General features: G+C 38.3%; 2 protein-coding genes across 6 annotated transcripts in view; one reads left to right on the top strand and one right to left on the bottom strand.

The window, feature by feature from the left end:
* The window catches only part of DENND1B (DENN domain containing 1B), a 188316-nt gene extending 175272 nt beyond the window's left edge, over positions 1–13044 (top strand). For all 4 annotated transcript variants that reach the window (XM_068689753.1, XM_068689754.1, XM_068689752.1 and 1 more), the window contains 3 exons: positions 2748–2827; positions 4012–4228; positions 5463–13044. In XM_068689753.1, coding sequence (XP_068545854.1) covers positions 2748–2827; positions 4012–4228; positions 5463–6020 — 855 coding nt within the window. In that variant the 3' untranslated portion in view covers positions 6021–13044. The remainder of the gene's footprint in view (positions 1–2747; positions 2828–4011; positions 4229–5462) is intronic.
* A 6024-nt stretch (positions 13045–19068) lies between these two features.
* CRB1 (crumbs cell polarity complex component 1) overlaps positions 19069–26955 on the bottom strand; it is a 102538-nt gene continuing 94651 nt past the window's right edge. The window contains exons 12-13 of one of the 2 annotated variants that reach the window (XM_068689861.1): positions 23183–24343; positions 19069–22908 (exon numbers count right to left, since the gene is read on the bottom strand). In XM_068689861.1, the coding sequence (XP_068545962.1) occupies positions 24257–24343 (87 nt within the window). In that variant the 3' untranslated portion in view covers positions 19069–22908; positions 23183–24256. Of the gene's footprint in view, positions 22909–23182; positions 24426–26955 lie in introns of both variants that reach the window. The other variant, XM_068689860.1, reaches the window with a different exon arrangement.

Genomic DNA, 26955 nt, shown 5'->3' with positions numbered 1-26955 from the left:
TTACCTTGTGAGAATTTATTCCATTGGCAGTGTTAACCCATCTCCGGATAAACAAGCATCTCTTTTGGTTTTGTTTTCTGAAATTTCTCCATATTTTTAAAGAACCTTCTGTCCCGAAAAATCTTGTCTTTACATTAATAGAAGTAAAAGTGATGGCAGCATCTAATTCAGATGCATATTCCAAGAAAGTGAGACAGAGTTTTGCCCTCCAAGAGTCAGTCAGGATTAGAGCTTTAATATAAATGAATGTCGCGTCAGTCAGAATTTTCCAGAGGAGGTAGTGAATTACCAGTCTTACAGAAATAAAGTATTTTAATTGCCTAGTGAAGACAAATACTAAAATTTAAATACTGCCCTGGTGGCAGTAATCACTAAGATAACCGATTAATAGCATCAATTAAGGCAAAACGGTTAACCTTCCCTTTAGTTACACGCAGTGGTGTGATTGATTACAAGAATGATGGGAATCGCTCAAAGAACTCACAAAACTGGGAAAGAGCTTGAGTTTGCAAAGGAAATTTAACTTGACTACAGCTACTGAAAGGAATAGCTAAAATGCTTTTACTTATCTTGGTGTGGTCTGATCACCAGATAACTACCCTGGCATGAGAGGTGTAGCCACCAAAATGGCCAGTGAGCCATCTTCTAATAATTTTTCTTCTTGCCAGTTTATGTTGTACTTAATATAGCTGTATTATATTCACTAAGAGTCTCCTAATAATTGGGTCAGTGTGTCTGAGGTCAGTCTTTTTAATGTTGTTTGTTCTTTTCATAATGTTATGGTTTTATAATTTCTACTGTTACTTGCACCTGGGATTTAAGTTCTGTGTTTTTGGTGTTTGATTCCATTAAATGTTTCTAAATGTTTATTACATAAGTTGATTCTTTGCAATAAAGTAATCATAGTCAAACCATTTCTGTTCAAAGGTTAAAAGTTATTCTTGTTTGGTACTAACAAATTACAAAATATTATTTTGTTACATGTCAAGTAAGTCATATCTTGTGATGACATATTTATTCAAAGTTGTTTTATTGCATTTGTCTGTAATATTTCCTAAACCTTCCTAGTTTTATATTCAATGAATAGTGCATCATAAATCGGTCCAAACTATGCCAGTTCCATTGGGGTACTATTTGTCTATTCCACTAAGATGCCCATGCAGAAAGTATGTTCTAAAACATATTTCTCTCTAAAATATGTGAGAAGTATCAATAGCATACTTGTTTCTCTGTGTTTTATCCTGTAACTTCTGCTCAGTGTGAAGCTTACTTTTTTTTTCCCCCTATTTTTTTAACACTGTAATAATTCTCTTGCTTTCTGTTTTTTTATTTTTAGCAGTTTTTATTTGGTTTAACATATTAAGAACCATGTTTCATCTTTGTCTACAAGAGATATAGAAAGTGTTATCAAAACTTGGTGCTTTAATTAAAACATCTCTTGTTGAATGAGAATAACATGCCAACCTATAAAGAATGCATATTGGGACATTCCTGATATTAATGGGGAAAAAATTACACTGTGTGTCCTGGTACGTGTAGAACACTGACAACACCTGTGACAGGTGGCGTATTGAAATCCTCACAGTACAAGATTTCGAAGCTTCTTGTAGTCTGAAGTTAAGGTCATATTTCTGCCCCATCAGGGGCTTGTTGTAGACTTAAGCATTTGGTGAACTGCATGATGAGATGTGGGCAGTAACACTTTATATTTGCATATGATTTTCTTAGCCAATGCTGTTTTCCCTTTGCACAAATTCTATCCACATGTCTTTAAATTACGGCCAGTTTTCCAACGCTCGAAATCACTTATGTGATTAATTGCATCTATAGGTTTTTGTTGTTGTTGTTTTGTAATTATTTTATTTTTATTTTGTTTTTGGGTGCAGTGTTGTTGATACAAAGAAATGTACAGACCTTGAGACAGTCATTTGTGAAGCACAAATGGCTAAAATTCCTGACTTAAGTGTTCTGGTTGAGGCAGAGCAGTTGGTGTGCTGCAAATTCACATGCTATCACGAGTACTCACTAACCTGTTTGATCAAATTGTTATTTAGCAAACAAAACCAGGCTGAAGACTTTTACTATACTTGAAAAAGAGTCTCTGTGTGAGCTCCCTTGGGAAGCTCTAAATGTATGCTAACGTTGAGTTAACTGTAATTTACAGTAAATTACCCTGCACAAAGGCATTCTTAGTGCACAGTTTTCAAGCTGGCATACTATTTACTCTGCCCTTCTGTTTAACAGCCTAATATAAATGCAGCTATGTAAAGAGACTTTAGGCTTCTTTTGTATTTACTACTTCAAAAATCCATACTGTGCCCAGTAGACCACATTAACCTCAGAATTTTGCAAATATTTCTATCAGAAAATAGTAAAACATAGTGTTTTGTCATTGCAGAAAAGGGGAGGCAGTAGACTTGAGCACTGCTCATATAGCCAGCCTTCTGCTAACCAAGGCTTTGCATAAATAATAATGCACTCTATAGGCCACGAGGAAAAATGGTTTTCTAGCCCTAATTGGTGATGCTTGAGCATTTCATGTCCTTTTCTAACAACCTTTAGAAGACTTGATCGATATGTGGCTTTCCTCATCAGGTGTTCAGAAAGTCTTAATGAGTATAGTAGCAGCTAGGTTCCAAATAATTAATGCAGAAGTAGTTTGTTGTTGTTGTTCTTTTTTGTTTGTTGGTTGGCTTTTTTAAAAACAAAACAAAACCAAAGAATAACGTGCGTTTTCTATCCTCCAGACACGTTTCAACCAGCGTCTCAGTAACCAGGATTTTGCCTTGGATGAAGATGATGATGATGAAATGGAGAGCACAAGCAAGTAAGAAGTCTGTTAGGATATATGTATATGTATGGGAGAAAGGAAAAATAACTAGCATTATTTAGCAAACTTGAGTTCAAGTGACAAATCTTTCTCCTGTCCAGGCTGCTAGCTTGATTCTGAATCTGTAAGATGTCTAGTAGTGTAGGATTAGATCCTCGTTTAAAAGTGGGGCAGGCTATTATGTGTTTTAATTACTATTAGTGGCTAGGAGAGTTTGATGTAATCCTCAGTCTTCACAGACTCGAGATAAAATGATAAGCTCCATACACAAAGAAGCAATGAAATAATACTCATCAACATGGTGGGCAGCGACCTCAGCTAATCTGGTCTTTAGTCCGCTGTTGTGGTCATAACAATGGAAAGTTTTCTCAAGGGTCTGAAAAAGAATGATTGCCTTGTGAATTTTATGTGAAGGTCTTACTATGTGTGGATTAAAAGGAAATCTGAAATTGAGACTTAACTTTTTGTTGAGGCATTTTCTGAATTCAGTAGATGATATTTGATAATGAATATATGGCTACAGAGCATGAAGGCCATTGAAAGCAAAGTCAAGCAGCCTGATGCAGGAGGAAAATGGGAGCTACAGAAGAGTTCAAATGATGAGATCAAAACAGTGAGCTATTGAAACAGACTTTATAGTAGTATTCTGATCTGATACAGTGTTAGACTGTTGTAGGGTGGGGACCAGAGGTAAGATTATTGCAATAAGTGAAAGAGAAAATGATATGAGACAAAAGCGCCTATTCTCTTTGTAGATAGGCAGTACTCGGGTAAATCTGCTCATGTGGCAGAGGAAGAGTTGCAGTATGAGAAAAAAAATATATGGCTAGGTCTGCTGGAAAGTTCTATAAATACTGGCCTAGGTAGAGGGTGTAGACAAGGGAAAAGAGGAGCCAAGTTTGGAATGACTAAAATTTGGAGGGAAGATATGGGAAGTTGTATTAAGGGTGGCTTGAAATAATAGTTGTAGTGGTTGGGGTACAGCAAAGAAGCAGGAATATTAGCTAATAGCTATTACATCTGCATAGGTACTGTACATATACCTTTAGGTAAAATTGTTGAGCAAAAAGAAAAGTGGGGTTCATTTTTAAGCCTTCAAATGTATTCTGCTACTTACTTTCAGAAGTATCTGTAATGAAATGGCTTTTATGTTCCCATCTGATGCAAGTTTTTGCCTTCAGGTTATCATCAGAAGACAGTGAGGAGGCTTCTGCTTATTTTTATGATAGTGATGATTCTGGTGAAACTGGAGTAACTGCACAGCATCAAGGAGAAATGGATTTGCTTGGAGAAATTCTGGACACGCTGAGCACACACAGTTCAGATCAAGGAAAACTCTCAGGAGCAAAGAGCCTGGATTTCTTTAGGTCACTGGATGACATTGGTTACAAGGCTACGGTTAGTGTCCAGTTTTCATTTTAAAAAAATAGTCCCATTCCCTTTACAGTGGAATCTTGCAATTGTGGAATCAACAGCATGAGGATAGATACTACGGAATAGTCTTTAGAATTGCGAGTTTGTAATTCTGCTGCTACAAAATAGCACGCCCATGCTGGCAACTTCATGATATATTTTCACCAGCCAAGGGATCGATTACACTCGTGTCACACAAGTCATCTGGGGCACAGTATTTTTCCCTTACAGCATTAACCGCATACAGAGTTGTGAATAAAGTAATAATATACTGAATCAGATAGTTTAATACTATATTTAGCTGTTCAGTCTTGTATTCCTTGATCTAGTTATAGTGTCTGTGATATAGTTTACAAGGTATTTCAATTTTTACCTTGCATCATTAAACTAGTCACAGTGATACAGTAACGTTTCCGTCTTAATTTATGGCATCCACTGCACCTGAAACACTGCTAGAATAGTACTCTAAAGATTTGTAAAAGGGTACCTTGATCCTGTGGAACTTTAGATAGAGTTGCTTGGGACCCAGAGTGTAAGCGAATTTCTTTATGGGTCAGAACTCTTGCCTACAATTTTAAAAACCCTCACCCGCTGTGACATTAGGTAAAAAGAAGTTGGTGTTTTTGAATTCAGGCTTATATCAGCTGTCCAACATTTACTGTTGCTGAACGGAATCCTATGGTCAAAGATTTGTCACGGGAACAACAAATTCTGACATAAATGTTTAAAAAGCTTGTAAATTTTGATATTATGAATGTCACATAGGGGTCACATTAATAAACTGCCCATTTTTGTTTGTTTGGCTAAAAGATTTAATATTGAAAGTTGGTATAATTAATTACTGAAGCAAAGAGGAAATGCCATCTGGTTTCAGTTTTAGTCCAACTCCTCATATTATGGTACAAAGCAGCAAAGTATGTCTTTGTTCACTGTCAAAAGTGCTTGTGCAAAGACTGAACGGACAGGGGAGCCAGACTCTTTCCTTTGTGCAAAAGGTGATCCCCAGGATAAGAAACAAAATATTCTGGCAAGGAAGTTAAAACAAAACAAAACAAAACAAAAACAAAACAAAACAAAAAAAAGACACCTTGATTTGTAACATTGCAACCCAAAGGGTATATGCACGATTTAGGAACACACAAAATCCATTACGGTATTCTTGTTTCAAAACTGCCATTTTTTCTTGTGACATTAAGCCTAAATATATTCTTTCTTTCAGAACAAGTCAAATGCACCTAGTGAGAGCAACCTTACCCTGCTCTGCAGCAATGCTAATGATCAAGCAGACTGGAATCTTGGTCAGGATGATAGTGTTCTCCATGGGAAGCAGCTCCCTCCATCGCCAAGGAACCAAGTTTCTTCTGTTGGACATAGAGAATCTCTCTCAAGACTGGAAGAAGAAAGTAGTGACAAAACTTTTATTACTGACAAGATGGACACCTCTGGTGGTTGCATAACATCGCCATCTCCTGTACAATCAAGTGCCCAGCTTGGTTCTCTAGAAAGTTGCACGGAAGGCTATTCTTCCTATACGTATGCAAAGCAGAGTGAAACACTAAGCAATACCTCAGAAGATCAGCTCCCAGCAAGTCTTGCTCAACATCCATCCATTCTGGTCCCTTGGGAGAAAGATAGGAAAGAAGGAAATGAAACTCCAGATGAGGGTGGGCTTTTTCAAGAAGTGATATCTTTATGTAAACTGAGTTCTGCTTTTCACTATGGTTTAAATATTTCGAAGGATAGCTTATCCAGCAATAGCAGTGGGAATAAAACGTAAGAAAACTATTAGAAGATAAACTTGACTCCCAGAAGAAGTTTGAAGGGAGGCTACTCAGGACTCCATATAACTCCATGTAACATTTTAACCAAAATATGAAAAAGGAATAAGAGATTTCAATTACAGAAAAAAAAACAAAAAACTCTTCAGCTGAATATGCATTTTCTGCTACTGGAATATTTGCTTCTATGTTTACCCAGTTCGTTTGTTGGCTGTAGTTAGGTCCACAAAATGGAACTAAATATATAAACGCACTCTTAAATCAGGTACTAGTTAGTCTCTGTGCTAAAAATACAGCAGGTGGATGGTGCTTCATAGCATTTACTTCCTCTAAGCAGCAGGAAAGGTATCGCCTAATAGGTAACCAGGTTTTGAAGGTACTGTATTAATCCCATTAAGCAGGAAATGAACCAAACAGTCTAGACTTGTTTGAAATGTACAAATGTTAATACTTTTAACAAGTAATAATTGCCTTAATCTTTTGAGAAAGGATTTATCTTAGAAGATGAATGCAAATGTACAAAACAGCAATAATGATTTTCCATGGCAAGAATTTGCTTCAGCAAAGGCAGGGGGTTGGGGGGAGGAAGTCTTTTTAGATTGAGGAATTGCTTGTGAATATAACTTGGAACTTACTGCAAACTAAAACTGTGGCCCTGTCTTCCAGACTTCAAAAAGGTAGCGCATGCTTTTCTCTCTTCTGTAAAGTACATGAAGTGCTGAATTATAATGTGAAGTTTATAAACTTCTGTTTACAACTAAGACACTTTAAAGACATGTTATCCAGTTTCTCTAGGTAGACTATTTCATCTAAAATTTTTCAGAAAGGAACGTGTAAGTGGAATTTATAGATTTCTATTTTTTATTTTTATTTTCTACAGTCTAATAGTATTTGAAAAATTATTTGTGCCTGTTCGGAACTATTTTCTTTTGATTCTTAGAAGCTACTATTTGAAGGTAGTATGAATTACTGTTACTTAGAAGTCATATTTAGTTAAATTATTAAAGATTAATGACTGGGAATTATTTGTAACACTAGAAAACTGAAATTACAGATTGAGCTTGAGACAGTATATATCCAACTCTCATTTTAGCCAAGTTGAACTTCTAAAATCTCTTTCCAAAGGCAGTGAAGGAGAATATATGGACTTATACATTGTATTTATTTAGAACAAGCATTTGTCCTCCTTCTGGCAGCATTCCTGAACAATTTGCATATATAGAGCAACTCTTTCTGTTCCCCTGCCTTTTTTCTTTTAATTCCTCCCACGCACCTTTCCTTTTTCTGTATCTCCACCTTACCATACATACATTCCTTTCTCCAAACTATCTCAGGGTAGTAAAGGTGTGAAGTAAGTTTCAGTAGATGATAGTTGTCAGCTTAGAAGGATCTTTTGTAATGCAGTTAGTAGAAGTAAGAAATGGGTATAAAATGAACTGTGCCTGAGAATAATTTAATGCTCTTCTAAACTGATGCTAGATTTTATTTTTTCATTTTCTTTCCCCTTTTGGTATGAATGTTGAGTCTTAGCCTCAGTGTCAGCCTGAGTGAGCAAATTAACAAAGTCAGGCGTTGGATCAGATTGTGCTTTAGTATCTTTATTTTTGGTTGTTTGTAGCAAAGTTAATATCAATTGCCATTATGAGATTTATGAATGATTTTTCCTCCTAGCTAGCAAAAATTGTAAGGGTTTTTCTGTTGTTGTTTTTTGGTTTTGGATTGTTTTTTGGTTTTTTTTTTGGTGCTTTCTTACAAGTCAGCTGACTTAAGGGAAAGGATCAATATCATTAGGCAATGTTTGATGCTTCACTGAAGAGATGCAAAAACAGCTCTGCAAAAAGGTTCAGCTCTGCATTCCAAAATATTGGTGTATCTGCAGACAAGCGAAGGGCCGGTACTTGTCATTGAAGGTGAGCCTCCAGAATTAACTTTTTAAATCAGTGCATTGAAAGTTAAAGTTGTAAAAGTGGAAATCTTAGGGAAGGGTCTGTGTCTGATTAGGGCATGAATGTTCTTGAGGGCATCTGCAATCTACTGCTGGAGGATCTTAGCATTCCTGAGTCAGAGATTTTATGTCCTGAGGTCTGTACTCTATCCCGTGTTTTCCTGTAATGTGTATCAACATGCTATGTAAGGTGGAAGGGGACTTTTTTATTAATGTAAAAATGTTATCTGGCAAAAGATTTTACACTATCAAAAATCAAAAATAACATAAAAATTATTTAATATCTTAGCTGTAACCTTTCCAGGTGGGTCAAACTGGATATCTCAGGTGCTGTTGTGAGAAAGTGGCAGGGCAACTTCACAAATGCGTGTCGGGAGATGGTATTAATGTCCCAGTGGAGTGCATTTTTCTATTTGCTGATACTAAATATTACCAAATTTAATTCTTCGAAGTGTGTCTAGGGGAAGATAGAAGACACAAAGGTCTGTGTTCTTGTAGCGCTTCTCACTTGTTCTCATTCATGTCCTTGCAAAAGCTGACAGGAATTTCAAAGTTTGCCACTTCTTTTCATCTACATCTGACACTGTTTCTTGCCACAGATCTATCTAAGATCATGTTGTTCTCTTGATTTATTAAAGATAATAAGCAGTAACGATGTCTTATCCAGAAAATAGAACAATTTCAGAAATTATGGCCATCATCCCCTTCAAGTCTATCAAACATATAAGTCCAGGAATGCTGCCAGAAAGTGGTATTAAAAATATCCATCTGATAGAATAAATCCTACTGCCTTTACATAAGAGTTAGACACTGAATTCCTGTTTTCACATAGATGGTCCCATTCTCACCTCTGTGCAAAAAATATGGGAGCCTTATGAGGCTGCTAATATTCATATAGTTATTATAAAGAACATGAAATTGAAAGTTTGATACTGAAATCTCTCAAAATTGATGCGTCATGGTAATAATTCACTGTTTCCTTGAGTGAAAATGCAGGCTGAAAAAAAAAGAAAATAGGTGAGTTAAAGACGGGAGATAAAATTCAGCTTACAGTTATTCTTTAATTCAGTTGCCATTAAAAGGTTATTTACTGTGCTTCTGCTGCATTTTCCTTACTATTTATAAAGCCCGTAGTGTGTTTACAGTCATTAAATAGTATGTCTTTTTGGTTTTGAGCCTTGTATATGTTCAAAAATAACTCGGTCTTATACCTCTGTTGAATTTAAATGTAGGTACCTTTTAAGCATGTAATTTTACAGTCTTTTCCACTTACTATCAGTGATCCTTTAAAAAGGCTAATATTTGTGCCTTACTTAAACATCAGCACCAGTTACCAAATAGATAAAAGTCCAAAATGGTATTTCTGGTTCAACACTGTTCTCCTCTGTCCAACTGTCTATTGGCTACATATGCAGTATTTTTATTACTACATCGGGTTCTATATTAAGATAAATTGTCCAGGTCCAGTACTTTTTCCAAGTTTGATACTTGTATCTCTCTTATTTGTGGAAATTCTTCTAATGTCTTTGAATATCATTAGCATTTGTCACCAGCTGTGGGTGAGAACTGATTCCTGCTCAGTCAGGGCTCCTGTGGTGGTCTTCAGAGGCATTTCTTCTTTTCTATTGCATCAAGATCTCAAAAATATTCCCATTCCTCCTGTTCAAGGGAGAGATACCAGGTTATTCGATTAAGTTTTGGAATCTCTTACTTACATTTAGAAACAGATTTCTGACATAGACAAACTAGGACTTGAATTTAGTATCATCGAGTTCATTTCACATATGTCTGCCTGAAATGAGCTGTAGTTCTTATTTGGCTTGGAGGAAAAAATTAGGGGCAGTAGAAAGATTCCTGGATTGTTCCAATGAGGCAGTGAAGCAGAGCCTGAGAGTCCCCAAGAAGGATGATAACTTTGAGGAAATCCAGGTTTTAGGATATTGTTTAACATTCTAGCTTGGTTGTAGTGATTCCAACCCAACCATATAGGTAAAAGGAATATTGTCTGTGTGATTAATCTCCTACGGGATGCCTGGAATGGATATGTTGTCCCAGTCAAAGCCTTCCCATCCATCCGTATAGAGTTGCACCATTGTGAAAAATGGCACGTATATTCAGGGAAGAACAAAAGAAGGAAGGACCTGGGACACAAAGGTGATCCCTACCCTCTATGCATGCAGAGGGCAATCTTTGTAGTGAAGGCAATGGTTTGCTCTTCCATCCCGCATATTTGTGGGGTCACGTAACTCCTAAAAATAGACTTGTTCTGAGGGAAAAATGTAGTTGTAGAAGTTCTCATGTACCATTTTGACTGAAACCTTCACTGTCATTTAGCATTTCAGAGATACTGCTGCTGTTTGGTGAGGGGTGGGGTCGTCAGAAATGCCCGGCACTAGCTGAAGTCCCCTCTCAGGCACTGTAATGCAGACTTCAGTGGGAGTTTTAGACACGTGCTGTGTGCTTTTCAAAATCCCACCCAATCTGTTAGAGAAATGTTTTGTAGATGTCTTTTCGAGTTTTAGAATGAGCTTGTTATAACTCGTGTTCTTGTAAACTATGTGAAGTCTTAGGCAAAAGAAAAGGTAAGCCAGGTTTTTCGAACAGCTTCTGTTTTTCCACCTACAATCGGTTATATTCAGTCCTCCTGAACAATCTTTCTTTGGTGCAGCTGTCTAATCAAATTGCTAGGGGCATCTCAAATCTTTTCTCTATGCATGTAATCTGAAGAAACATTTCATGCAATAAACAAAGTGCCAGCATGAGGCCCTTTTAAATGCATCCCCTGTGAAATACTGCCTGTAATACCCTGTCCAGCAGAAAGGAGCCTCGTAATGCTGACCTCCCTGGCGCTGCAGGGAGAGGTCAAGGGTGGTCTTCATTTCCAAGGGAGTCGGTACCTTGTCTCTTGGTGCCAGGCCTCAGTCCAGGTGCTGTGAGGCTCCAGCCGGTTTGCTCCCAACAGACTGGAATTTCAGCCTAAGCAAATGTGGCTACTAAAAACTGTGTCCAAGGCAAGCAGCTTCTTTATTGCAAAGCTTGGGTTGGTAAAGGCAGTCTGTTCCCACAGTGAACCTTTGGAGTGTGAATGTAGAAATTCACCAGCAACAGCCGTGTGGATGGAAATGTGACTTGTCTTCAGTAACCTCTTCTTTGCTGCTATTAGATGTGTTTGTCTTTGCCAAGCGTTGTTTACCTGCTAACAGAATCTGGGCTGAACAGAATGTGTCCTCGTTCTCAGCCCAAGGGCATGGGCCACATCTGGTCTAGAGCATGTCCTTGTCCCCACACAGGGGGGTGGGACATGTCATGGTCTTTGGGCCGGATGAGAATAAAGGAACACAAAAGGGATGGTATGGTTTTGTACAAGTTAAACCTGCCTTGATTACCTTTGTGTTGTCTGTTGCATGGTTTCAGTTGGTGACCAGACTAAAGTACTTGATACAACTTCCCTGGAGGCTACTGAATTTCTAAGTAGAGATGTCTGAGGAGGCCACAGCCAGCTTTGTCTGAGGGTCACCCACTGCCAGTGTAGGGCTGTCAGCATTTTTCCTGGGTTGGAGTATGAAGAAGGTAACACAGTTGCAGGTTATTTCAAGGTTTACTGTAGTAAAGGGTACTCAAATTTATTTGTACTATTCCTTAGGTCAATACTAACAACATTTGTATTTAGAATCCAGTAACAGTATTAGCATTTGAAAACTAAGTTGAGTTCAAGTTTTTTATGGTTCTTTGTGAATTGACATCCTGTTTCTGTTAAAAATAAGGGAGCTACTTGTTTTAGGAGGGGAATGTGTTGACTTTCAAATCTTCAGTGAATTTTGTGCAATATTTCTCCTTGTTTCAAAGTAATTTAGTAGTTATAAATGTGCACGTCTGCTTTTCAAGCAAATCTTTGAAATGGTATTTTTCAGAAATGTGTAAAATTACATGTAGCATTGAAAATATGCTTGTATGATAAAAACACAAAGAATATATTCTAATGAGGCAAATGTATATTTCCAATGACCAGGCATGATTATGGATGTCACATTCTACAGAAATAATAAAGCCTAAGCCAATGTTCACATACAAGTGACTTTAAATTGAAGATTAAATACTAGAATTTATAATGTTTAATTTATCATTTGATCATTTGTTTAATGTTGGTAAAAATAGGCAAGGAGTTAAGCATCACTTTTCATTACCACCACTGAGGTGACTGTTCAGGGTGATGACCGTATTGTTAAGAAGAATTTAGTTTGTGACATCCCTAATTATCATAAGTCATTACTTAAAAGATCTACTAATGTTGCCAGTATACTTTTAACTTCCGTAAATTAATTTCTTTGTATATTGATGTACATTTTGTTTTTACCTTTGTTTTTTTCTTGAGAACTTCTTTAAATTAATTTACTTGAATGAGGCAATAAAGCATTGTGGAACAGCTAGTTTTTGTGTAGCCTATGCACGAGCACATCACGTCTGTTAATTCATGATTTTTGAGTAAGAAGAAAAATTTTAAATGCTTACATGGTTAGCAAACTGACAATTTGTTTGTTTTCTTTAGATATGTGTCAGATATGATGAGAAATGCCTCAACGTGGAACAGACACATTACATATCCGACAATTTCTATTTTTTTTTTTCAGAACATTTCATTAGTGGCCTTTGAAAACAACCTGTTAATATTCTTGTGTCCTTTAACACCTGCAGGAAAGGCATAAAATACAGGACACTTTGAGATTTTATTGATCATTTTATTAATTTTGGAAACAAAGTAACCTAACCAGCACTGTGCTATAACAGGTTTAGAAAATTAGAAATTTAGTTAATCACTGACTTGTAATAAAACTGGAACCAAATCTAAAAATTTAATCCTTCCTTTTGCACACTGGACTACTGTTCAAAGTCATCTCAAGAATTGTAATTCAGACCTTAGACTACTATTGGTAGTGCACTGTGTATATGTAGTAAATGAGCAGTGTTTCTTGTTTTGTTTATTTCCGAGTTTGTGGTGTCCATAGAAGTTCTTGGTGAACTCCATGTTACCATAAAGTGCCCAACACTGTATTATAAAATAAAACTTAATAATATCAAAACTCCTTGGGTGATGCAGGTTCTTGTTTGATGGGTTGACATGAATTTTCATACATATCAGGCATATGGATTAAAATAATACAAAAATACTATAGTAATGGGAAGTTTTTATCCATTGAATGTCGATTTCAGTTTCTCAAATACAGAGAAAACTGACTGTTTGCTTATTAATTGCAGTTTATACAATACAAAAGTAAAATACTTATGTCCTTTGTAATTCCAACAGTATATTAGCATCTTTTAAAAATCTGGTCTGTGATTCACTCTACTGAATTAAAAGCATTTTGATATCTTATGCAGGCCAACTATGGAGGCTGTGATTTTAGTATTGGTACACTCAATCCACAACTGATGAAAGAATTACAAATTACATTTATAGAAAACAATGAGGCGTGTGATATTAACACGTGCTAATAGACTCCTAGTAGCTTACTCCAGCTAGCAGAATGATACCAGCTGTGAATGCTGGTAGCACAGGGATCTTGGCTGCTTGATAAAGCATCTTGCAGTCATTTCTTCATGTTGCCAGTAGATGTGCCCACATATTTATTCAGCTCTGAAAACAGATGGCTGTGACAATGAATTTCTTGTTGTAGGTCCAGCTTATGAGCCAATGGAGGGCATTAGGAACAAGGAGAAGCCTTCAATCTTTCTCGAGAAAAATAAGTAAGCAGAATGAGTGAGCATGTATGAAGACAATAAATCATTATGTCTCAGGTTAAGTTTGCCCTCTTTCCTTAGCTTGCTATCTCAGTGCACTGAGAATGCACTTGCAACTTGCTGTCTACAGGCATTTCAGTTCATTAAATTCTTCCAAACTTGAGCACAGCAAAGGATCGAAAAAGAGCAGGTAATAAGACAAGTTAGTCTAACTTAAGTTGGCAAATTTTACACAGGTGGTGCAGCAGGACTCTGTTCCGGTCAATAAAATGATAGCAAATGTCTGTCTATGAAAAATGAATTATTTCAGAGGGCTTTGCTCTAACAGTCACAGTAAGACCCCGAGTATGAACACTGGCACATTATGAAGAGTTGTGGCCATTTGGGGGAAAAAGGCAGCTCCCAAGTACTGTCATGTTTGGGACTTGTTTAGGAGGAGAAATCATAAACGTTCCTCTTCATTAGTGCTCATCAGCTGCTTGTGCTGCAAAAGCAGCTGAGAATGTTGCTTTTGCAAGATACTTCTACACAATGCAGCTGCAGCCATACCTGGATGATAGACAAAGCATTTCATTTTATTTCCAGAACTCACTGTGTGTTAACTCATGTTCGTAAAAGGAAAAATAACTTTATCAAATTCACAGATTTAGATTTTTATTTGATGTGACAAGTGATAAAAACAACAAAAACCTAAGCAATGCCTGAAGTTATGTTGGGGGGTTGCTGGTATTCAGATAAAACAAAGCAGTCAGACTGCAGATTTTCATCAATCAGAAAACAAAAATAAAAAAAAAATGCTAGCAGCTTCTTAAGCTTTAAAACCCCAGAGGTTGTCAATCCTGCTACAAATTCTGTATGAAACATAAGCAAGTACTAGTTCTAAAAGCAAAGTTTGTGAACTACATTTGGAATATGCTATGGGCCATATATCATTTCCTTTCCATTGCTCCTATTTCACATTTCTCCTGGAAGTTGAAGGGCCGAGTCCTGATGGCATACTGCTCCACACATTCTCTCTTTCAGGTCTACTTCTTCCCACAGATAATTGTCACTGAAGCGCTGCAAACAACACAACAGCACAACAGCAAAACCTACCAAGCAGTACTGAAAACCAAATGAAAGATATGAGCTACAATGAATCCATTAAACTAAGGCCTTTTCCTTTCAGCCTCATTATCTATTATTAATTGTTAAGCTCTGCAAAGTATTCAGTATCATGGATGAGATATAATGGAAAATGTGCTCTTCTGTGTAAAGCCCAAATACCAATGCATTTGTCTACAGGAGTTTGTTTTTCAGGTGTGTCCAGTTCCATGAATAGCTCAACTAATGTGCTTTCCAAGGTGAGTATTTTTTTTTTTTAATAGTGGTATAAAATCACTTCATTTAGTTTGTCTTTATGCACTTCCTGAATGGTAAAGAGGAACATTTGTCTGTGTTCATATTCATGAACACAGCACAGAAAGGGAGTGGAGAGAAGATGGTGAGGAGGAGTAGGGCAACGTGTGCTGAGATCTGCTATGCCAGGTGAGGGAGTCCGCTGCAGGGCCATGAACACGGGCAAACACTACGCAGGGAGGAGGAGGAGGGACGTGTGCTGTGCGTGTTCCAGCCGGATGCTCTGCAGGGCAGAGTGATCCCAACTGAGCAGGTAGGGAGGTGTGCTGATGAGGGCAATGTTAGAGAAATTAAGAAGTGATGGCAGCGCACATTTAAACTCTCCTGGGCTATGAACATGAAAGGTACAATGCTGAAGCTTGGTTGTGTGCATCACAATGGGCAGGGGGTGCTTTTGTCAAGCTGGATGGTTCAAAGGCCAAGAAATTAGATGTTTGACATTCTGGTTTTAGCTTGGACATGCCCTTATTAAAACCTCCAGAGCCTAGCTCGTTTAGAGAGCATTTCAGGTTTGGTGACTTAGTTTAGTGTTAGATGACTGCTGAGTCTCTGGGTAGAAATTACTTGGAATGTGCCTTAAAAATCATAGATACCGCAGAAAATTGTGTCTCTCTGCTCTCCCTGTCCTCCCTGCAACCCTTTGTTCATTTCTGTGCTAGCCCTGGCTCCACATTTATTAATGCAACACTTTATAGCATCGGCAATTTTCTATTCACTGCTCTTTTTAAGAAAATAACCTGTTAATATAATACCACCTGTTTAGCAATGAGAAGGATTATGTACTTAAAATGTTCAGCTGAATAATACATACAAACATCTGACATTTGGCCTGATCTGAGAATAGGCGACACGCTTATTTAACGATTTTGAAAATGTTAAAATGGCGAGGTAGAAATTAAAATGTCATTTTAAAATATTTGTATTTAACTTATCTGATTCAATCCCTTTCTACATTTCCCCTTGGCATATTCGAACTGGGGGTCACGGTAGCAGTCTGACACTGTGGATACTTTGAACGATATCCTGAACACTGTTGGCATTTCAGCCTAATTAGTTGCATCCTATTTTGTGATTTGTCTTCAGTCCTTTGGGTTGCTGGCCAAGGATTTTTTTAACCGTTTTTTTTATGCTCATCATTGTCTCTTTTTAAATGTCAACAGACCAGTGCTTGTGTAATTGTGTTTAGTTTTTTTTTTCCCCTCTTATTTCTTTTCTCCCCACTGTCAGAAAATTTGACAAACAATTTCTACGTCTCAAGCAGGCTACACGAGAAAAATCTATCTCAGGATTGAGTGACAAACAGGGTCTGATCTAGTCAGTGCAGGTTTTGGGCACAGCCACACATTTTCCTGGCCAGTAGTCACCACTGCTGACAGTTTTGAACTGGGAAGATGTTTTTGTGAGCTGGGTTAATCATTTTTGCCAGCAATAGGCCACAACAGAGAGAGTGCAATCTAGCCACAGGGCAGACCTGCGTCTCTCTTGGGCTGACTTCTGAAGGAAAAAAAGCTGATAGAGCCTCCCTCTCGCTGGGGTCATGTTGAACGTTTTGTAGGTAGTCCTTGGGCAGCTCGCTCTGAAAGAAAATGCTTGGGAACCCAGTGAGTTCAAGCTGTACATCGAGGGCTTGTACTTTTAGGAACCAAAGTGTCAAGTTGCCAATTTACTTTAGAGAGTCCTTACTGGACCTAACTGTGTGCCTAACGAAGCATTCTAGCATCTGGAGTTGCTGGGGTCGACAAGACATGGGAGTGCACTACCAGAAACTGAGGAAGAAAAGACGCTCCTGGTTGCTTTTCTGTTTTGTGGTAAGTTTTGTTCTGCTGTCACTTGGCTCTGAGTGGAGGTGACTCGCTCTGGGGGTCTCACCTGGGCATTGCTTCATGAAGCAGCACTGGGCAGTGGTACTGCAGGCAGCCTGAACGGGGGGCTTGTGCCTTATGCTCTAAGCCCTGCAGAGGTCCGTCCTGTCACCGCTGGGTGCACACCCACTCTCATTTCCCTGTGTTTTCCTGCTTCTTGAGGGGATGATTAGAAGAGGCTAAAACTGCATTACTTCTTCGAGCTGTTTTACACTTGGAGCAAAAATTACTACGTACAACTTCCCCAGAGATTTCGGCCTTTCTAAGATCATGCATTTAAGATTGGGGAATTGCTTAGGTGTGGCACGTGAAACGCTGTTAATGCGTTGTGCCAGTTGCATGGAAGACATTGGAAGACATTGTTTTGTGGGATGGAAAGCAGCTATTTAACCTGAGGCTGCCCTGTGCTGCAACTGCCTGTGTGTTGCAAACATGCTGCGGTGCAAATAACAGCTGGCACGGGTGAGAAAAGCTCAGCCCCAGCGGCTGCGTGGAGTTAGGATTGCCGTGCAGAGCTGCCCTGTTGGTTTGCTCTCACTCCTCCGATGCCTACCTTGCTGTCATTGGGTTTGAATCTCTGCTGAGCACAGGTGCCAAATGAAACTAAGTGGCTTTAAATTGGAAACACACATTTTTGTCATCACTATTTATTACAATACATGCCAATGAAAATTGCAGTTTTGCTGAAACTACAGGGGAAATCGGAAAGGTCATGCACAATATTGAGCTAAGAAAAATGTCATGCTTTAAACCACACCACGAAGAGCATAAAAACAGATGAAGGCCTGTGAAGTTTTTCTCTGATCAAAAAGATGATTTTAAGTCCTGATTTGGACATCACAGTCTTGCTGGTGTTTTACACCATTAGATGAATTGCTGGTAAATTGCTTTGCCAAACAACTTTGGGGAAAGAAAAATCTCAGCCTAATGAAAGCAGAACTGAAAAGCAACTTTTGTGAAACCAAATGAAAGTATTAACAAAAGTTGCTCAAGCTGGTTAGAGTATGAAATCTCAATCCGTTTTTATTCCATAAATATAATTTGAAGGAGCCTAAACCCAGAAAAACCACCACTGAAATGAGAATTCTGTTTGGCCTTCAGGACTCCACCTGTGCCTTGATTCATAATTTATACTCTGACTTTTCGATGTGCAAGAGGCCTTCACACCTCATGGCATGCATTATAGATGGAGGCAGTTTAGGTTAAAACATGCTTTTACCGTAAGGCATGGGGTATCGCCTGTTCTCCACATCAAATTCATGTGTGCAATTTAAACAAGACCTTACTCTGCTCCCCATAAATATGCACCAGATGTATCTTTTATAAATGTTAGGTTTTGCAGCATCTTGACACATGCCAGTAGTTTGAAGCCTGTACGTGCTTCATTGGGGCATGAAAGCCCATCCACTCATTCAACTGTGACGTTTTGCAATAGGCAAAATTTTAGTGTTGTCAGCTACTCCCCATTCAACTTTATTGACTTACAATGTCTAATCTGATGCTCAGGTTTCGAGTTGTTTTCAGAGGTGTCAGTTTTCTTCATCTGTGAGGTGACTGAACAGAATAGGAAAAGGAGCTTTGCCAAAATTCTCCAATCGATGATTACTGACATTGTGTGACATTACAGATGTGAGGTTTGTCCTGCAGTGAGACTTGCAGGAGACTCAGGGCTTAAGTTGTATGAAACAGCCCAGACAATTTTGACTGGAAAAAAGAATTTGCTGTCTCCTACGAGGGGGCACGCTTTCTGTTATGGGCCTGTATTTATTAAGGTTGTTTTAAGAAGTGTATCAGCTATATTCTTTGTTTAAAGTCGTAACACGGGGGATGTTTGTTATCAGTTAGCATAATGGCAAAGCTTTTTTTTTTTTTTTTTTTTTTTTTTTATATTCTTTAAGGGTTGCTACTGATTTAAACTTCCTAGAGACCCTTGGCAAACTTGAATACTCCCACAGTAACCCATGCATTTGAACAATAAATGTACCTTCATTTAAATTTCTGAAAAATACAAAATTGTTCAGTCATTTAGTTAGGAACAACTAGCAGTGCTTCATGTAGCCCTGGAACAGAATGGAGGGATTGCAGCCATCACCAGCCTGGCTGGAGGGAAGTTTGCAGTGCAGCAAGGAGCATTACAGTCGCTAGATATGTCCAAGGGGATCCTTTCAGTTGCAGCTGGTCACTGTCTTTGGGGCAATAAAAACCTTGGTTTCTGAGGTTATTGATCTTTATTGAAAATGTATCAGAGAAACTGTTGGAGTGAGCAGAATGCACCTTGTGAAAATGGGACTTGCATTAAGTCAAGAAAATTCTTGCTGCTCTGCCATTTTTCTGTCTACACTTGTCCGCAGTGCTGGAAAGTGTGCAGTAATGTGAAAAGCAGAGCATGAGCATGGCTTGTATAAACTAGCTGCACCAAAGCTGTATTGATTCATGCCCCTGTGGGATGTGGCACAGGACCCTTCCCTTGGATGAGCACAGTACCATCAATGGGTGCAGACGTCAGAGGATGCAGCAGGTTACTGTGCAGTTGCTGTGCACAAAGCACTTCCATCTTATTTCCACATGTGGAAAATGTTCCTCCATCCCTCGATTCTGAACAGCAACTCTAACTTTTTAAACTGCATATGTAGTTCTGGCATGAGGATAATTTCCTTTGTAAAGGAAATAATGAAACAGTCTCATAAAGCAACAAATATAAGTTGCATATGGCTCAATATAATCCTTATTTATTGGTCATTTGGATATTTATACAGCAAAATAGTAACATGAATACACCAACTAAGCTATAAACATAGTGTGTATATACAGAGAAGGGGTGGTTAATTTTACATAAGGTGGAGAAGGCACATTATGCAATGATACACCACGACCACTTTGAGCTGGCAGAATTCTGGCCACGATATTTATATTTTGGCTAATGTAAATTCTCCTATAACTGTCAGAAGGCTCTCTTTGCGCTTCGCAAGCTGGATATCACCTCTTTCCATGGGAAAAGGGAGTGGGCAGTGAAAGAGGAGTAAGCTGCTTCATCCTTCCCATGCTTCTGTGCATCTTCAGAGGGATCAGACACAGAGCAGGTCGTGTGCTCTACCTTAGCACCTTCTCCTTTGCACAAGACTGTTAGAAGTGAAAGTTCAAATATGTAAGGCTGGGAGCATATTACGTGTTTGTTCCTTGAATGGATAGGCTGCAAGTGATTGTGAACAAATTATTTTAGTTTTGGCTTTAAAGTCAAATGAGGAGATAGCAAATACATTTTCAAAATACTTTAGGTCTTCTGTGTGGAGACAAATGTTCTCTCCACAACTGTTATATTATTGCTCTTCTCTGAATGCCCGTGCTTCTCTACATATTCTGTTATATCCCTGGGCTGAGAAGCAGTAAATGGCTTGGCATTTGCTCTATCAGTCCTAATCCTTGGCTTTAATTTTAGCAAAGATGGTATTTCACTTTGTATAATGTATTGCCTTTCTTTTAACTGTTGTTTCTTGGCTGAGATATGGCCTGAAAGGGTTAGGCTTCCTCACCATGGTTGCTACAGCATGTTAAATAGCCACGGCTTTGGGCTTTTTTATGCTTCTCCAGGCTGCTGTTGAGCTTTTCCAGCTGCAGAGTCTGACTCCCTGCCTTCTTTGGATGTTGATTTGTTAATTCAGCTTTGGTCCTTTTCTTGTTTGTTTCTTATAAGATTTTAAGTAGGATTTTAAATATTTCACATTTTAATCTCTATTTGCAATAGAACTCCCTTCCTCTAAGTTACCCTGCACCAACCTGCCTCAGTAGGCAATTCCCATGCCCTGACTCACCCCTGTCCTCTTTTCCATGGCCTCGCTGTTACGAACACCCCACTTCACCCTCACTGCATTTGAAAGGTTGTAATCCAGCTTTTACCTCCAACTTCCTCAAGTGTCATCTGCTTTCATTCCCTTTTCTCCCCTTACATTTGTGTGAATTTTCACCACTCCTATTTTCATCATTCCCTCTCTGCTGAGACAGACAGCAGTCACTTCTGATTTATTCTAATCCTAGTTTAAAGGCTTTTCCCCTGCCTTCTGTCTCCCTGACTTACCTTCTACAAACCACACTCATGTTTCACCATGAGAATTTTCCCTTTCTTGTGCTTTTATGGGTGTCTTTTTAATGCTTTAGTAGCATATTCCTCCAGAGCTCTGTTTGGTCTGTATGAAAACTCTTCAGGTTTTCATCTCCTGTCTCTTCCTTTCTCTGTACCCATTGCTGGGTATCTTTCTCAGCCCTATAGATTCTCTGCGTGACAACACTTTCTTGGATGTTTTATTACAGATTGTTTTCCCACTGTCTCCAAAATTTTGTCCAGAAAGTCGAACCACTGAGCAGAACAGAAAATGAGTTTCCAGCCACTTCCTTATTCTTGCTGTGTCTTTCACTGTGAACAATAACGCTTTCCTTCAGGTTACTTCTCCATGCAAACTGACCTCCATCTTCAGGTGCTTTCTCTCTTTTGTCCTTTTTCTTTGAATCATATAACAATTTAGGCTGGAAGGAGCCTCTTGAGGTCATCTACTCCAACCTCCTGCTCAAAGAAGGGTTGACTTCAAAGTTAGATCTATATTACCTCCTTCTGCTGCTTTCTCTGAATTTATTTCTATTTTTCTTTCTCCTTCTACATTATTCAATGGGATCTTAACTTTTTTTTCTTTCCTCTTTCTTCTCCTTTTAGCTTATACAACCATTATCACTGAGCAGAAACGCAGGAACATAAAGCAGGTGTGTGGAAGCATCTTCTCTGCATCTGCTTTACTAGTTCAAAGCCACTGCTGCTCCTTGCTCCCAGTTCCAATTCCCGCTTCTAGATTCCCCCTCATTTTCAAAGCTCTCTGTCCCCAAGTCCTTCCCCGCCTGCAACCTTCCAGCTCTTCTTGTCCACTTACCTCTTGCTTGCCCTCTTGTTCTCACATGCTACCACCTTTGCCACCTCTGCCTAGAGAGCTGCCTCTTTGGGTCTCATTTTTTTCAGCAAGCCGTAAGCCACATGTGTAGGAATCTGCACAAAGCACACCTCTGCCATGGCTCACCCTCACACACTGTACTTTACAGTCTCATTTGCTGAGCATTATCTACCTCAGACTGTCTGAAAATCAACCTCTTCTTTTCTTCAGGTATGCATGTGTTCAAGTAGTGATCACGCCAAACAAACTTTATAGTACTCTTTATTATGATTTGGCAGTGTCTCACAGGGCAAGTGCTGGGCTGAACTAAGATTTTCCGTTATTACATAAGGCCATAATTCAAAAAGATCTTCCCTGAATCTCTATCTCTTACTGCCATGTTTTTGGTAACTTTTTTCTTTCTTTCCTTATCGCCACTTGAACTCTGTATTTAAACTGCAGCTTTGCAATGATTGCATTTAAATTCATAAGCTTCAGTAGTAAACTGGGCTAGAATAAAATCTGTTGTGCATTTGTGTTGTTACTGCATTATGCTCATCTAAAATTCTGCTCTTTCAACTCAGTTCGAGTCCTACCATCCACTCCCATCTACTGTAGTGCCTTGTTTTGAAAAATATCTGTAAGGACTTCAAAAATAAAGAGAATGTGCTTGCTATCAGAATTATTGCTAATCATCTAACAAGGAAACAAGTGTGAGTGACATGAGTGACATCGATCTTCAGCAATCCCTTAAGGGAATCACTGAAAATAAATTCTGTATTGATCATTAGTTAAAATGATCACTTAAACACTTGGATACCGAGTGTGTGCACTCTATAATACAACTCCTGGAATAACCATGGGAAGCTGAATGTGTGTATCTGGGGTATTTCACAACCACAGGAACAGATCATCTGAGCTGCAAGAAAAAGAAAACACCATCATGAACTTTCCATGATGCCTCTTTGTTGTAGGCTCAATTTGTGTGGGAGCAGTGAGTTTGTGCTTTAATTTCTTCACTATGTGTGAAAATCAACTGGATGAGTTAGTAAAATTTGCCTCAACAGTTCAAAACAAACAAACAAAAAAAAAAAAAACAAAATACCTTGATCTGGGTCTATTTTTGGAATATCTTTTCCTTCTCTAAGAAAGATCACTAAATGGACTTGAAGATTTCCAAATGTGTCTTTCATTACAGTACTTTCCAAACTTTTCCAGTTATTCCATTCCCTTCTACACATTTGTTGTTTTTTTTGTTTGTTTGTTTGTTTGTTTGTTTTTTCAACAAATAGTTGCAATAATTTTGCTACTGAGGAATACAGTGATACCATCCCTGTTTCAAAAGAGGAAAATGCAGATACAAAACATAAATTTCCTGTGCCTATATGGATGTCTGAACTTCAGGACTGTTGAGATGGTCTTTCATTATTTCCAAGCCAGTGCTTCTGCCTTCCTGGTATTTTCCATGAGCACTGAGAAACATTTTTAAGCATGCTTGCTTTTTTGGCAACCAATATATGTTGGCAATGGGAAAGGCAATAGTTTGGACCATTGGGTACAATCCTAATGAGAAAATGGTGTTAGCATGGATATGCAGAATTTGTTTTTATTTTCATGTCTGCTAAAAGGTCAGGTTGTGTCTGCTGGATATTTCAGGACATAGTCATTTATATTTAGAGAAATGCATGCATTTTTTGAGGGTGGAAAGTGAAATTCTTTTTGGGAGAAAATGGAGAGGCTTCAGAGAAAATGAGAGAACCAGAGGAAAGAAAACCAATTAAATTTGAAACATTTATTTTGGAGAGTTTTTGCACAGCTTCCTTTTAATCCCTGATTAACAGATGAAAGCAGATATGCTGAGACACAGCTCTAGTACTAAACCCTTTGATAACAGAATTAGAAGTCTATGTTGCAGGGTTATTTGATTTGTCTGCATTGCCTTCTGCAGCAGTGATTGCTAGGCAGGCAAAGGAAAACACAAACGAGATGTATTTTATTACTCGTGTTGTGTCTGAGACAGGCACTTAGAAGTATCCCAGAAACCATTACTGTCTGTAATGCCTACTGCTGATAACCAAGGCTGAAGTTTCCAGTGCAAATAAAAATTGTCCTTGGACAGGTTGGTCCAAAACGGTGATAAATAGTAGTGATTCACGTAAATGCTAGGAGATGTTTAGTATTATTGAAATTAAAAAGAAAATATTGAAAATATTGAAAGCCCAAAGTCATTGGAATCTTCGTAGCAGGTGTTCCCGGTATCAGAATGCAAATGAACATATCTAACATATGTACACTGTCCCCATTCAGCCGTCTTGCAGGATGGAGGAGAGCCTTCCTCTAAATCAGTCTTTCCATCGGCGGTGGCTGCACCATGTTCCACATCTCTACGCGGGAGCCCTCCTTCTCCTGCCGGCTGGGGCTGTAGGTCCCTTGCGTCGCCCGTTTATTGGCAGCAATGACTGAAACCACAACTGCCAAGAAGAGGATCAATAACAAGGCCAGCATTACTGAGCCAATGGAGGTGAATATGTTCGAGATCAAGTCAGTTGTCAACTGGAAGGATCGAAATAATTGCAATATAATTTATGTCAAGAGAATACAGAGATACACTTGAGCTACCATGGAAGGAAAACAAAAAATCCTTCTATGGACAGGACTTTGCAGAAAGGACACACTGCTGAAGCACCATTATTTTGGAAGAGAAGTAAATTACCCCCTCCAGAGTTTGTTCATTGGACCCTTTAGAGAATTGCACTCTCGCTGCTGGGTATTAACACACAAGGCAGAGCTGGATGCATTGCATGTAATGACCCTTTTAATTTGGCAACTTCCTTTCTGCTTGAAAATAGTCTGTTAGCTAATGCTTCTTGGACTGTAGTGGTAATTCAGCAATTATTTGCTTAATCACTTTAATAATAATTCATTTTCTTTAATTTTGTTGTGAACATGCTATTGCTAGTCTTTGCTGCCATGAGTTAAACACTAGCTATTTTGACTGGCTATATAGTCAGTCACATTTCTGTTTCTCTTGCTGGAGAAGTCAAGTTTCTGTGAATACTTGCATACAGAAAATTTGCTTACTGTAAATATTTGTAACTATTCTACAGACATTCCTGCCAGTATTTTTTTTCTACCAGCATGTTTGTATGAAATAAGCACATAGAGACTGCACATCAACATAACTGCCATCTATTCAGTGAGAAATGAGTATCAATATATCTCACAAATGCTTTAAAATATTCATCCATCTCTTCTACACATAAGCTTAATCTATAGAAACACAACCAGTACAGTAGGGGATGAATGTAAGGAGGCTATGACTTTCTTTCTGTTTTCATGCAGCAGTAGAAAACATGGTAATGTCAGAAGGCACAGTGCGCATAAACAAATCTGCCAGTTAAAAAGCTTTAGACCAGGGAAATTTTAGAGTAGTTGAATGTTTTATACACATCTACATATGTTTTTTTTGTATTTATTTATTTTTTTTTAAATGTGGTGAGTGTAGCCGATGAAGTGATGTGGACGCTGTGGAAAAGTGGTCACTGCGGACAGAATGACCCTGGAAGGAACTGAACTTCTGGGCAGATTCTGCCATCCGTCGTTTTTTGATTTATATTACGAGTGGCAGCTGAACTGCCATACATGACTGTGTGCTCGAGGGTGAACTTTCAAATCCCAAAATATTCAGAAATAAAAAATAGCAGGTCAAAGCTAGGTTTCCCAGTTAGATACTGCATGTTACAGGATATTTTAGTGACCTGCTTACTCGTCATTTCTAAGGAAGTGCAATTATGGTTCTGAGAATGACTGTGCATTCAGCAATGGACACAATGTGTTGTTTCTGTGGCAGTGCCCTGTGTGCCATGCTTGGACTCACACTGCTCAGGTTGGCAGTGCCAGGGGAAGAATGATAAAACAATCCTGCCTCTTTTTTCTCTGCACCTCCATGCTGATGTAAAAGGTCCTGCTATAATAATAAAAGCAAGTTGGTCTCGGGCATTCTCTCTAGAGGATGCATAACCTGCTGGGGTATTATTTTCCTCCGTCTTTGATGCCTCTGTACAATTCCTACGATTTTAAAAGCTTTTTTTTTTTTATTATTTTTTCCAATAGAAATAATCCAGTGCAAGTGAGAGGCCAACCCTAAAATAAGGTGACATGAAACATGTTGGTCTTTTAAATTGTAGGATTGGGAAGGTCATTTCGTCTGGAGATGTGTTACAGATATGTTTGAGATCTGAGTTTTTCTCTGCACTTTTAGACTCAAGGATGATGTCTCAGAAAGACTGCAAATTTTTAATGCAATTTTTGTTCTCAAAAGCTGTTTATTATTTTCATTTTCTGCTCTGGGAAATTGAGGAACAATGTAGTCTACACGAACTCTCATCCTGGGGTTGAACCTGATGGTGGTGAAAGAAACATACTACCATAAGCTGATGGATGGTATTATGTTGTATTCGATGTGTGAACTTCCTGAAATTATTTTTCCATTTTCTTGTCCATACTTTTTTACTTTCTGCTGTAAGTATGTCTGCATCTATGGAGACATTTTTTATTTATGATATCTTTCAAATTGCACTTTCTTAAGGGTAAGTTTAATGCAGAGGAGTTGGGGAGAAAAAACAACTGTAAATTGTTAAAATGTGATCAAATATCTAAACCTCATTCTCAGGTTAAAATATTTATAAAAGGATTTTTTTTTTTTTTTCCAGTAGCTGCTTATTAGAGAAACCTTATTCATGGCACATTACAGCAATCCACTAGACATTTTGCTGCAATTCTAATTTATGTTTAATAACATTTATGGTGAGAGAAGATCATTGCATTTGGTTTGGTCTACCAGTGACCTGAACTTCAAAAAATACTGAAAATTGCACATATTGCCTGTATCTGGGTTGGACAAAATACTTCCTCTTGAGCCAGTATGTTTAAAAAAATAAGTTACCTCACTGATTCAAACCTATTGAGCTCTTTTTTCTTTTTTTTCCCCATGATCAGATGACACATAGTCTAACTTTAATTCTGCTTTTATATTGTTTCTAATTTTTAAATATGAAAAAATTGGTCTTTATGCATTAATTTG

Source organism: Anas acuta, chromosome 8, assembly GCF_963932015.1.
Source record: "Anas acuta chromosome 8, bAnaAcu1.1, whole genome shotgun sequence".
Taxonomy (NCBI): Eukaryota; Metazoa; Chordata; class Aves; order Anseriformes; family Anatidae; genus Anas; species Anas acuta.
Note: the sequence above shows the minus strand (reverse complement) of the source record. Positions and strands in the feature narration are given on the sequence as shown.